Here is a 14,521-nt window from a genome sequence, read left to right as displayed (position 1 = left end):
GAGACTCTTGCCTTGAGGGTTTAGGTCGCTGCAGCGAGTGCTGAGGTGGCTGCCTCATTGATGGAAGAGGTTGTCGTACCTCAAGAGATTGTTGCCTCGCTGGTGGAACCGCAAGCGGAAGCGGAGGAAGTAAGGCATAAGACTCCTGCTCCCATTGCTGAGGTTGCCTTAAGGAAGGTTAAGGTTGCTGCACAACGCTGGTAACTGGCAACTCAGAACGCGGTAAGGTAGCCTGAGGAACCTCAACTTCGTACGCCTGGCAGACTGGACTGCGGTGAGGCAGAGCTCTCGCAGGAGGAGGCGGAGGTTGCTGCACACCGCTGGTAACTGGCAACTCAGAACGCGGTAAGGTAGCCTGAGGAACCTCAACTTCGTACGCCTGGCAGACTGGACTGCGGAGAGGCGGAGCGTTCGCAGGAGGAGGTGTAACCTTCTCAGCCTGAAACTCACGCATTAAGACCGCAAGCTGCGACTGCATGGACTGCAGCAAAGTCGTCTTGGGATCACCAGACGATAAGGTCTGTTGAGGCAAAGCCTTAATAGAAGATGAGGTCTGTTGAGGCATCGCCTTACCTCTCTTAGGAGGTGTGCAGTCACCTGATGACTGAGGAGAGTCAGAGCTAACCCAATGACTGCATCCGGGTTGTTGAACTCTAACTTCGTACGTCTGGCATAGGTCTGGACTTTACGTTTAAGAGGTCTTGAGACCTGAGACCAGCGTTTTCTCCCCGAAATTTCTTCTGCAGACGAGCAAAATAAGGGCTCAATCGTCTGCGGGTGGGAGTGACGGTCTCTGTAAGACACGCCCGCAACCACCGAGGATACTTCTGTGCGCCGATCAAGGCCTGCCGAACCCTTTTGCCCTTCGACATTGCTTCTCCCCTGGGCTTGGGAGCTTGCAAGAGGTCCCGGACTGGGAGGACGACTGGCACGCACAGAAGTACCCTCACGCACAACACTGACACACTTTGCGCTAATCACTTATCACTTTTGATTTTCTGTTTGCACTTATTTCACTGAACTCGAAACTTTAAGTGGTTTGTACCTGAAACACGCAATTCTATCCTTTCTCAAAAGTTAGTAATTGCGAAAACAGAATTACAATGTAACAGAAAAATCTAATGAAAGATAAATAATTCAGTGGCTGGAAAGAGACTAAACACTAGATCAAATAAACTACGTTTAAAATCTCTCACCGCATAAAGCTTGAGAACAAGAAAAAACTCTAGAAACGTTTACCTTCTTCCCCTAAAGAGACTAGGGAGAAGAGCAAAAACGATAACAACGTTACTCGCTTGAACGAAACGTTTATCCTCCTCTTTCTCCCTCCGTCTCTATCTCTCTCTCTCTCTCTCTTGACTTAGAACCTGAGAGAAGAGCCCAATCATATATATCGTTAAAACATATTATTGTTAAAGGAAAATATTTCCCAAAATGAAAAGTTCCTTTATTAGAATTAAAACCATTAAGTTAAGAAAGAATGAACAAAACGCTAGACACGGTTACTCTTACTGCAACGTGACACCGTGAAAATTCTCTCTCTATCGTAACGATAGAGCGCAAGTTGAACGTTCTGAACGTCAACAACTGCAGAGACAAAACAAAACGTTAGTTCAACTTTGAAAACAGTACGAGACTATCAAAGAAATTCTTTCAAAAACATAAAAATAGCATAATATGTTAACAGGTAAAACCGAAATGACGGGCTCAATGTTAATTAACTTCGGTACCAAGAAAAGACCGCCTACTATTAGGAAAGGTCGAATATAAACAAATATAAAAATTAATTTTAATAAGTTTATAATAAAAGGAAGTTAATCGAAGAGGCCTATAAAAGGCGGAGAGATATAAAATAAATCTATAACTTTTGTTAAGCAAAATTAAGAAAGAGAGTCTATACTCTCTTAGACACCAACACTTCCGTCTAAGGGAAGGGTCGGCCATTTAAAGGTGAAAGAGAGTTCATACTCTCTTCGTCACCATAATTAATCAAATTCCAAAAGTTAGCTAAGCTAATAATAAAACTTCCTGAATAGCGAAAGCTGAAATCTTAGAGCAATACTTCACCAAAAACCGTGAACAAGACTCCAAAATTATAAGCGTATCCATGAACGTCTTGCCGGAAGCACGACAGAGGAAAAATTGAAGTGGTGTCAACAAGAAGTACTGCAGTACCTGGCCACAGGTGGCGCTTGTGAGTACACCCCCCTCTTGTATAGCGATCGCTGGCGTATCCCTTCCGTAGAATTCTGTCGGGCAACGGAGTTGACAGCTACATGATTATCGGGTAAGTTTAATATTGAAAAAATACAAGTAATGGATGGATGGATTAAAATATAATATTCAAACACAAGATTGGTTAGCAACGCAAGCATAAGTTTTCCCATTCATAGAACATCAATTAATTCAAAATAAACAATTACCTTCTAAAAATAACCTAAAATTTTTCAATTCATAATGAGTCCATTAATTCAAAATAATTAATCTAGAATTTATCTGAACAATCTCAAATTTTCCCATTCATAGTGATTCTGGTAATTCAAATAATCAGCCTAGAACACATAAATTTATTTCTAGTCCCCAAAAGCTTAGAAAGTAAAGGACCAGTTCCATATGTCTCGGTCCTCAACAAGTTAACAAGTGCTCAGTTCTGGGAGAGATCAAATGAAAAGATTGTCTCGATAAACCATGAGGTTATATGAGGGATCTAATCAGACTGTTAATGGTGATCCAGTTTCATATCTTAGTATAATATGTTTTCATTCAAATCTTTTCTATTGCAGATAACAAAATTAAGCCTAAAAGGATCTGAATAGGATGTGATAACTCAAGTAACCCTAGAAGGGAAGGGTAGCGATGCTTGCACCTATCCCTAAGAAATGGAATGTTTTGAAGATTCATTTTTTTCCCTGCTTTCAGGGAATTTCAGAAAATTCATTTCCTAATATTTTTATCAAATCAAGAATTTTTAACACTTTTGGGATTTTTTAAGAGACTCAAATCAATCTAAAAGCTGTTTAAAAGTCGTTCATAAATGGCAGAAATAAGAGACAGGATAATGCCTTAGAGACTGACCATATATACAAATGATCAGCACCTTAGCCTTTCTCTATAAAGCTGGGACCAGAGAGGCCCAGGCAATGGATGCTGATGACTTGGTAGGTAGTAGCCTTATAGGTTCTCCCAACTCCCCATCCTTGGCTCACAAGGATAGTGAAGTTGCACACATTACTAGAAACCACCAAGCTTCAGCAGGTTTAAAACTCTCTTTCCAACAGATTGCCATGTAGGGATGCTTCCAATAGGTAAATACTGTTGTTTCCAGTACCATAAGGTAGAAAAATTCCTTTTATTTGAGAAGACCAAAGCTCTCACAAATATTCACAATACAAGTTGTAAAGAAACATGAAGCCTGACTATGGGTAGTACACGAGTATACAGGTAGCTTGAAACTGGGTAAAGCAATGACTCGCCTTGTTAAGACTATGTGCATGTATGTAGTTGTAGCAGCTCAGCATAGCACACAATTCTAAATTTTGCTGACTACTTAGCACTTGGAGTACAGCAAGTGATATTTAATTTCACATATAATTTCTAACCTATTTGGTTGGCAGTGTATGCAAACCAGCGAATGGCAAATCTGGGCCTGAGGAGGGTAGACTGCAAAAGGTTTAATAAATGTCACTATATATGGTATAAAGAAGATATACATTACTGCACATGATTAATCAATGCTCTTACAAAAATAAATTTAGGTCAATTTGCAAAATCAATTATATGTAAAACACCAAAATTCTAAGGTATATAATGATGATCACCATTCATAAAACCAGACAAAACTTGCCTTTAGTTGTAAGGAGTACTTTCTCTGCATTATTAGGAAGTCCTAACCAGGAGGGAGTCTGCCTATCACTGAGGTTTTCCACCCAGTGCAAGAACTGGTCTCTCCTAATACCATCTGGCATGGTTATGTTCTTGTTATCAATACCTAAAAAAAAAGCAAAAGGCCACTGAATCACAGATGTTTAGAGCATTACTGCACAAATTCAATGTAATACATATGGAAAATGGCTATATCATAATATATACAGACTATCTAAAGGAACCAATAACATCAATTAGACATTACCATCTACATTAGTGATCAATGGGAACTCTGGGTCGAAACTCTTTGGTGTGAACAGTTTGCTAAGAATGGAACTCAAAAGGCGCTGATCAAATTCATTGTCAATCTTTCCACCATAGATGCATTCTGACATCAGAGTAGCTAACGCATCCCATGGAACTTTCTCTGGTGGTAAGTTAGTACGTCCCTGAAAGAACAAGAGAATTAAATAGGAGACCTTGTAAATTAAATTATGTAACATACATACATACATACATATATATATTCTCTTAATACCCAAAGCTTATCTTATTTAATTCTAATTTTATGCATACTATATTCCAGTTATTATTTTGAAAAGAATTTTAAACGCTTCTTATGCTTGCTGTAAAGTAATCTTAAGCCCCCCTGACACTTGCACGCATTCGTGGCACGCACTGGCACGCATTGATGCGCGAACTCGCGTGAACGAGCCTTGAAAATGTCGTGAACAGTGCGGGAACTCGCGTGCCAGAGCGTACCAATGCGTGCCATGCGGGCCCAAAACTTTGAAATGTTTAAAGTTTGTGGCACGCATTGGCACGCACTAAATGGCCGTGAAATAGTCGTGAACGATGCGCCAACTGGAGTGAACTGGAGTGAACAGTGCGGGAACTGGCGTGAACTGGAGTGAACTGGAGTGAATGATGTGGGAAGTGGCGTGAACTTTATAATGAAGAGAAACAAAAAGGAAACGAAAATATTAATGAGAAGGAAAGAAAAATAAACCTAATAAATTTTTATATTTGCTGTTTTAATGTGAAAAAAAAATGATATCTTATTTCAAACTATTTTTATAACTTTATAATGAAGAGAAACAGAAAGGAAACGAAAAAATTAATGAAAAGGAAAGAAAAAAAAACCTAATAAATTTTCATATTTGCTGTTTTAATGTGAAAAAAAAAAATTATATCTTATTTCAAACTATTTTTATAACTTTATAATGAAGAGAAACGAAAAGGAAACGAAAAAATTAATGAAAAGTAAAGAAAAATAAACCTAATAAATTTTCATATTTGCTGTTTGAATGTAAAAGTAAAATGATGTCTTATTTCAAACTATTTCTATAACTTTATAATGAAGAGAAACAAAAAGGAAACGAAAAAAAATAATGAAAAGGAAAGAAAAATATAAACCTAATAATTGTTTATATTTGCTGTTTGAATGTAAAAATAAAATGATGTCTTATTTCATGCACACACTTATTTTCCTCTATTACCAATCAAGACCCAAAACTTTTGTTTTAAATAAAAATGAACTGAAAAATAAAACCAAGAAATTTTTAAGTTTGCTGTTTGAATGTAAAAATAAAATTATGTTTTATTTCATCAACATACTTATTCTTCTTTATTACCTTAAAATGAAGGGCAAAACAAATTTTTTCTGTTGCTGTTTTAATGTAAAAATAAAATGATTTCTTATTTCAGCACACTTTTTTCTCTATTACCTTAAAATCAACAGCCTAAAAACTTTTCATGTTTGCTGCTTTTAATGTTAAAATAAAATGCTTTCTTAATACTTGTACATATTTTGTCTTCTATTTATATGTAAATCAAATGCTTTCTTATTGAAACAAAAATAAAGGGCAACAAAAAATACAAACGAAAAAGATACGTTTCTTCTCCTCAATGCAATGGTGTCTCTGACAGAAAGCATTGTTGTCTCTTCCGAAGCCAATCCAAGAATGTCCTCGGGTTGGAGAAGCCCTGTTTTTATATGGAGTGGCCAATTCGTGAACTGGCGTGAACTGGCGTGAACGATGCGGAAACGATGCGGAATGATGAGGGAACTCGCGTGAACGTGTCGTGAACTTCTCGTGAACTACGCGTGCCAATTCGTGCCATCGCGTGAACGTCGCGTGAACGATGCGCGAACTGGTCGTGAACAGTGCGGGAAAAACACCAGTGCGTGCCACAAAGTGGCACGCACTGACGCGCATCAATGCGTGCCAGTGCGTGGCAAAAATGCGCGCAAATGTCAGGCAGGCTTTAAATAGCATATTTCTTTCATCATCATCTCATCTATAGTGCTTGATTTTCCTTAAAAGTTCTTGATGTGGAGCAGCCCAGGTAAGGAAAAGTTGTTGGGTTAAATCTATAAGTATGGTACTTAAAATTTAATGATGGACTTACATTGAATAAAGGTGTTTATATCAAGACATGAATCTATAAAAACATATTCTATTACTATTACAATCCTTCTATTAAGCCTATTGCTCATCAAGTTGCTCTTTTCCAGATTCACTCCTAAAGTCAATAATAAATTAATGCACAGTTCGCCGACTTCCTATTCTATATTGTCAAGTTCTGAATGTTCATTCATTTTCATTTCAAGTATACAATAATACTTTCCATCCTTTAAATGTGAGATTGATGGCTTCCCTTTAAATGAAATATAACTTCCTCTTTTGTGCTTAAAAAATAGATTTTAATGGAAAAAGTCAAACCATTTATACATATGCTAATTTTAAGAGTAAAATGTCTTACCATTGCAGTGGCTTCAATCCAAGTGTCCAAAGTATCACATGCTACCCTTAGATCAGATTCATTAAACTCGTAGTACTTAGCCCAACCAAGGGGAGCATACCGAAGACGTTCTTGGGTAATAGCATGGAACCATGCCATGATAAAGTAAAGTCGAGCGCGTTCACTTGGTGCACGCATCATTCGGGATGCTGGGACCTACAATAAAATTGTACAATATTAATGAAGAGAGCAACAAAGCACAATCTTATATTGAAAGGGCTTTTACCGATATAATTTTTCTAAAATCCTATGTACCAATAAAATTATGCAATGAAAAGCAAACTGAAATAATTATTAATGACACAAGGAAAACCTATAAATGAAAATTACAAAAAATAAAAGGGATACTAAAAAAAGATTCTATTTACTATTGCTCACATAAATAATTCAAGATACCAGAATATATAATAAAAAGTCATGGTGTAGTAACATACAATTGACATGCATAGGGCACTTGTAAAGGAAATATTATACCCTAAAATATTTCCGCTATATTGTAAATATTTCAGTTTAACAAAATAAATATAATACAGCTTACTATATTTTCTCAAGAGACTTTGATTAACAGATTTACAGGAAATTCAATAATAGATTATATCTATGGAATCTGAGACAAATACAATAGACCTAGCACCAAGAACATGACGTAAATGGGGGAGAAAATCATGTAGTCATACTAAATACTGTATGTGGATAGACAGCATCATGAATGAAAGATAGAACAGAGGTAAAGAAGTGGACTATAGAGAGGATATAGCTAGATATAGAAGAGATACTACAAGGATATGACAGTAAGGCTACAATGCACTAAAAAAGGCACACCAACAGGACTAACTTGGTACTGGTTTAAGTAATAAAAGGAATTATCCATTATGGCTGTAAAATTCAGTAATCCACAAGGCTGTGAAATTCATCAAGCCAAAAAAATATTCAATAAAGAAACAAAAATTATTCAAGCCAAATTGAATATTTATGAGATAATCAGGTCCAAATAACAGTCCCCATTTAGAACAAGCTTAAATTACTTGAGTTGTCAGAGTTTTCCAGCTTTCATCAACTACAGATATAATCCCTTCCTGTCTTCCATACTTACCGTACTGAATGTTCTGAGAAGATTAGCTCGAATACCAGGTGGGGGCTCAAATACAAAGACTCTTCCTGCCCGCAAAAGATTCACAGGTAGACGAGGTGTAATTTCCATGGTGAGGAACAGTCTGAACTGAGGATGCGGATGATGGGAGTGCAACTTCTTTTCTAATTGCACCAACCATGATGGGGCCAAATGAACATTTTTCAACATCACCCACCTGTACATAGAAAGATATAAGTATTATATGCCCTCCGAATATCACAAATAGCAACTCCATGTCCTTAAAAGATGAGTATGCTGAACTTGGTATTTATTGCTGATATATACAAAAGTCTGACAAACATAATACCTAGCACAAATTCCCTCTTACCAGACACCACTGGAACCTAAATGTTGCCATATAACTGATCTTCTCTTAACCCCAAGGAGACAGAGAATTTATTTATAAGAAGCTAAGGTTATTCAACCATTACTTTAACATTAACTGACGTACAAAGAGAGAGAGAGAGAGAGAGAGAGAGAGAGAGAGAGAGAGAGAGAGAGAGAGAGAGAGAGAGAGATCTGTATCATTTCATGACTTTTTTGTTTCTATAATTACAGTCATTGACAGCCTTTAAGACGCACGGGCATACAAGACGCATCCTCATTTCAGCAGGTCAGATTTAGGCAAACAGGTTTTAGTGTATTTAAACATATATTGTTTAAAATAGTCTAGCTGTACATTGCACAACCAGAAACATATCTTATATTTCCGTGCATAAGACGACCATTAGTGCATAGGGTAACTTTTGTTGTATACTTAAAACCCAAAATAAATTAAATAAAAAACATTTTATATCATGCTTATGCTAAACACGCAACATTAAACCGAAACCATTGCTTTGTTCATGTTTCATTACCCGTCAAACAAACAAGCGTATTTACACATCTGTATGTTAGCTTTTGCAGGAACAGATTATCTTACCAAGTATTGGTTATGAAATAATAATGTTATTAATTTTTTTTTCTTACTTTATCCTTAGTAATTCAAAATAACTGAAATAAGAGCGTTTCTATATAATATAAAATTTTCCCTAATAAACGCTGCCTAAAACAGAAAACGTTGTTTTGCTTACGTTTCATTGCCGATCATAATGAACAAACAAACGCATTTACACATTCAAGCGATATCTAACAATACTAAGAGCTATTAGTAGAGATGTTATAACAAATATTTTACTTGCATATCCCTAAAAAAAACTTTATACAGCGCATAACAGAAAAGTCATTTTGTTTGTGTTTAGTCAACAATAACAAAGTACCGCTAATGACAGTATTATGTGACAGTGAAGACGGTGCTTGACTGGAGAAAGAGCGAGGATAACTCTAATCATGGTGAATTTCTAATGAAAAATAAATTTACTAATCAAAATTTGATTACTACCATTATTAACGATACCATTAAAATTATCGAAGGCTAAAGAAAGATTTAGTTAAAAGATTACTGAGAACGCATCCATAACTCGATGTTTACATTTTGTCAACTGATGTTTATAAACAAAAGTCACACATTTTCAGTTTAAACTGCTTTCATTTTAACGAAATCTCTTTTAAAGCACCGGTAATGATACAGTAATACCAGCAATAAAAATAAAATAAGCATGCATGGATTTTAGTGCAGGTAAAAGTATCAAGCTTAAGTTGGGTTGATAAGCCTAAGCCTATGCTACGTCTCAAACTTTACTTACGATATATAAGATGCAAGGTGATTTTTTTATCCAAAATTTTGGGGAAAAAGTACATCCTATATGCCGTCAAATACGGTACATGACAATGCGCATTGTAAGTGTACTTATTGATATTACAAAATATGTTTACATGATCAAATGGGTCATGTTTGGATCATGTTGAGATTATAGTTTATCTGGTATTTTGCTCGTAACGAGAGAGAGAGGAGAGAATGTATTTCCGTTTGTTAATCGAATTTATCATTATATAATACTTTAACAAATTGATAGGTTTTTTACCATTATTACACATACTCTAACATAATTAGAAATTTCAACTTTGAATATAATAAATACAATATATAAAAAATAATACATTTGTATATAGACAAGCCATTCTGGAATTTTATGCAATTATTGCCTACAGAGTAGCAGACAGTGGAAATTCTGTTTCAGTATTAACCATGGCTACAGATTAAAAAGTGGAACTTAATATATGAGAGGTGAGTAACTAAATTTACAAAATTACTTAAAAGCTTCTATATTTCATATATCTTATTTTTTGTTTCATCAACTGCTTCTGTCCTCGTGGGTTCTTCCATTTTCTTAGTGGAGCAATACCTCTGTTTACAAAAGACTGAATAGGAGCCAATTTGTACATCCATAAAAATTCAAACTGGTTTAAAAGCATTGTATTGGTTTGTGATCTGCAATTTCCCACTTTGTGCGCATATTTTGTGGACAAGTACTTATGAGATTATTACAAAATCAGTCACATGGTGCCCAAGTTCATGGGATTTTTCCACCTTTTTCTGCCATTTCTAAGTTAAGGGTAAATCAGTCATCTCGTGATAGGTTTATTGAATATAATTGTGTAATCAAAAATCCATAAGGCATAAATCAATTGATTCAATTAGTTATGGTGAATGTCATTCAAGAGAGAGAATGACCAATATTTCACCAGAATTGCTCATGGAAGGAGATTCTCGTTCCAAGCAGTATCCTCCTCCTCCTTTCTCAACACCCAAAAGCCAGCCACAACTTTCCTCAAAGGCCAAGTGCGAGTTGATTTGTGAATATATCTTTTATTGAGAATTATAACTTTGTCTTCATTACTGATGTTATAGCATATAACTTGTTCACTTAATTCCATTACAAACCCTTAAAAAATAGCCTAAATGTGCATTTATGGACTTGGGAAATGCATCAAGTAAATTTCTCTTATTTATAATAGGAAAAATGATTTTAGAATAAGACCACTTTAGGTTATGAGCCGACTCATGGAATTAATTAAACTCTTCAAGGGTACTATTGCATACTGTACTGGGTAGGTTTTTGATAAATTATTTTAGTCTCCTAACAGTTGAGGCCCACTTTTTAATATAAAGACTTCTTATTAATTGGTAGAAATTTTCATTACCGGATAGGACCAGAGACTAAATACAAAGCTTGATACTGAATTGCTAAATTTCAACCAACATTCAAGTAAAAATTATTTTCTTTACTTTTTTTGGCATCAGTTCCTTGACATTTCCAGTTATTTAAGTGCTAGATCAAAAAGAGTTTACTGTACATCCAAAAGTTATACAGTGGATATACAAAAGCAAACTTTAAACTTTAAGATAAGCACTAATGGATCTTATCAGAGCCCCAAAAGCTGCATTACCACCTCCTTTTTACTTTTCAATTTAATTTGTTATTGGCTTCTAATTCATGTAATAACATCCTTCTTAGTTAAAAGAATTCAATTCAGCACAAACTACAAGTTTTGAAAAACAAAATCTGTTGAACGTGTTAAAAAATATTGTTTCACTAAAACTAACACTGAATTTCTATCATACCTTCCATTTTTGACAGCAGAATTGATAGCTTTGTCAGCCTCACTGAAACCCTCGGCAGAACCAATAGCAATTGATGTCATAGGCTTGTTTAGCTCAGCAGCCAAGTCATCAACTCTTGCAGATGCATCAAAACCTTGAACAGCACACATGAGTATTGGGGTGTTGCCTTTCACTTCAGTTTCAACAACATTTGCTAGGTCAACCTCGCGTTCACCGACAGCCATGAAGCCATCGCCAAGAACCTAGAACATATATATGAAAAATTTCAAAACATTAAATGCATTCAAAACCTTTTGGACACATTTTGTATACTATATAGAGAGAGAGAGAGAGAGAGAGAGAGAGAGAGAGAGAGAGAGAGAGAGAGAGAGAGAGAGAGAGAGAGAGAGAGAGAGAGAGAGAGAGAGAGAGAGAGAGAGAGAATGTATATAAAATAATTCCAATATTCAATTTTTAAATATTGTAAATAGTATATTAAATAAATCAAACTAATGTATAATTTTTCCATATCATAATTATAAAGCTGAAGATGACAACTGAAACTGAAAAGTACAACTTACATTATTGACAAATATACTCATTGCTGCAGAAAGTCTATCAGGTCGGAAAGCTTGGATAGAAAGCACTTGATACATAGACTGACCAATTGGAGTCATCTGCTTCTCTGTCTCCCATATGGTTGGTACATCGAGCTCTGGCGATGCCGAATCCACCCAGGACTGAAACTCTGTTCCACACACAGTGCGATCTAGGTTCTTAAATGCATGGATTCTGGGTACGAGAATAAATAAGCAATTGCTCTAGAAAAACATGTGTTATAATTTTCATTCAGTTAATGTATAAACATCAAAATAAAATGAACTACATAAAATTACATATATACACTTGAATAAGAAATTATGTATATCATAACATGAGATAAACACATTTTATTAAATGTAAGTAAAAAATAAATTTGCAAATATACAGCTATTTTCTGTACTTACTTGTTGCTCAGTCTAAGCATAGAATCTGTTTGTTCAGGATTAAGTCCAGCAATTGACAATGTGCTGGTATTTAGAAGTCCTTCCTTGCTCTTCAAAAGGAACTGGAATTCTGAGTCGTATGAGGATTCAGATGTGACACCCCGCAAACGAATGCGAGCCAATAACACAGCAAAGATAAGGCGATCGGTATGCAGCATACCTTGTGCAACTCTTGCATATGTAAGCTACAATGAAAAAATTAACAATCAGGAAGAGATGACAATCTTAAAACAATGAAAAAATTAACAATCAGGAAGAGATGACAATCTTCAAACAATGAAAAAATATTAACAATCAGGAAGAGATGACAATCTTAAAACAATGAAAAAATTAGCAATCAGGAAGAGATGACAATCTAAAAAAATGGTTTCATACAATTGATCTACCTTTAATATTTCTTATTATGAGTAAAACCTTAAAAACATTAAATTTATCTTAACAATTAGAATTGAAAAGTAAAAGTTACTAAAACATTTATATACTGTATGGCAAAATTTTTAGCAAAATGTTTTCTTAAAATAAATGATTTTCCTAGTCAAATTATATGACCCACTGCTTTTGTGAGTGACAAATCCCTTGAAGCCATTTTTAAGACATTACTATCTTTTATGAACTTTAAGCTATTATCATATTGAGAGAAAGATTTTTTTACACCAAGGCACAAATGCAACTGGGGAGAATCCCCTCGGTTAAAATTAAATAAAAGTTACAAGAGGTCTATGAATATTAGGTAAAATGCATTGAAATACTTTTAAGTCTTACCTGGAACAGGTTATTGGTGATGATGGAAAGTCTACAAGAATAGTCTGTTTGATCTTTGATGTTTGGGTTGTTTGACAGAACATCATTAAAGACATCCAGGAAGAAATGAAGGGAATATTGATACAAGAAGTGCACTTGATGGAGGGCATCCAATGTGAAGTAAATACTAGAACAAGCCTGTAGAATAAAACAAAAAATTAATAGTGTGAGTAGATTATATTTAAAGCAACATTTTCCTCAATTTGAAAAGAATTGTTCCACTGAAATCTTGGATGACTACAATATTATGATAAAAAAAATCTAATTCTTGTGAAAAACTAAAAGAAGCCGAATCTCCCAATTTAATTCTTTTTGTTTTCTAAGTATCCAGACACTAATAAGTTACAAATTTAAGTGAAAAGGTTTTTCTATAAAACTAGATGCTCTGACTGCACATTCTTAAAATAGATAGATTATGCAGAAATGGAAAATATCAACTTTTAAGAAACAATTCTACAAGCAGCACCTTTACCCCTATAATAGGTATTTCCTTAAACTTTTAATTTCAATTCAAAACCTGCACAGTTTTTATCAAAAGATGAACTACTCTACTTAACCCAACCACTGCACTATAATTGTTCAGTGGCCAACTTCCTCTTGGTAAGGGTAAAAAGACACACTTAAGGTATGGTAAGCAGCTCTTCTAGGAGGACACTCCAAAATCAAACCACTTTTCTAGTCTTGGGTGGTAGTGCCATAGCCTCTGTACCATGGTCTTCTACTGTCTTGGGTTAGAATTCTCTTGCTTAAGGGTACACTCGAGCACACTATTCTATCTTATTTTTCTTCCTCTGGTTTTGTTAAAGTTTTTATCGTCTATAGATGAAATATTTCTTTTAATATTCTTACTGTTCTTAAAATATTTAATTTCTCCTTGTTTCCTTTCCTAACTGGGCTATTTTCCCTGTTGGAGCCCCTAGGCTTATAGCAACCTGCTTTTCCAACTGGGGTTTTAGCTTAGCAAGTAATAATAATAATTAACTTATGTAGTCATTTCATGTGATTTTTTGGCCACCATCATATTTTCAATCACAGATTCATTGTCAAATCATTCAACATCATTACTAACCTATACATATCACTGTCCTTTGTAATCCATTTGTTTTATATTTGTCTGGCTGAAGATAGCTCTTCATTTCCAAAAATATAGCTACATACAATATAATTCTAACCTAATAATAAAAAAATTCCTTTTGTTACAGTAAATTTCTTTCAACACGTAATAATATTTCATAACAAGGGATATTATGCTAAAATTGAATAATCAAATAAGATTCTAAAAATAGGACAGTCTTAGTTTTCTCTGCAAAAATTCGAGATACAGCACTTATAAGTTAGGATAGGTTTTTATTTTTTTTTTTTAGAAATCTTTACCTAAAACACAGGCTC

General features: G+C 34.8%; 1 protein-coding gene across 4 annotated transcripts in view; it reads right to left on the bottom strand.

Moving 5' to 3' along the window:
- The window catches only part of LOC137631740 (dynein heavy chain, cytoplasmic-like), a 138,073-nt gene that overhangs the window by 11,277 nt on the left and 112,275 nt on the right, over positions 1 to 14,521 (bottom strand). For all 4 annotated transcript variants that reach the window (XM_068363647.1, XM_068363648.1, XM_068363649.1 and 1 more), the window contains 8 exons: positions 13,094 to 13,270; positions 12,293 to 12,516; positions 11,867 to 12,077; positions 11,307 to 11,548; positions 7,763 to 7,976; positions 6,631 to 6,825; positions 4,130 to 4,313; positions 3,845 to 3,988 (listed from right to left, as the gene is read on the bottom strand). In XM_068363647.1, the coding sequence (XP_068219748.1) occupies positions 3,845 to 3,988; positions 4,130 to 4,313; positions 6,631 to 6,825; positions 7,763 to 7,976; positions 11,307 to 11,548; positions 11,867 to 12,077; positions 12,293 to 12,516; positions 13,094 to 13,270 (1,591 nt within the window). The remainder of the gene's footprint in view (positions 1 to 3,844; positions 3,989 to 4,129; positions 4,314 to 6,630; positions 6,826 to 7,762; positions 7,977 to 11,306; positions 11,549 to 11,866; positions 12,078 to 12,292; positions 12,517 to 13,093; positions 13,271 to 14,521) is intronic.

This window comes from Palaemon carinicauda, chromosome 40 (genome assembly GCF_036898095.1).
Source record: "Palaemon carinicauda isolate YSFRI2023 chromosome 40, ASM3689809v2, whole genome shotgun sequence".
In the NCBI taxonomy this organism is placed as follows: domain Eukaryota; kingdom Metazoa; phylum Arthropoda; class Malacostraca; order Decapoda; family Palaemonidae; genus Palaemon; species Palaemon carinicauda.
The sequence above is the reverse complement of the archived record's forward strand: the minus strand, read 5'-3'. Positions and strand labels throughout refer to the sequence as shown.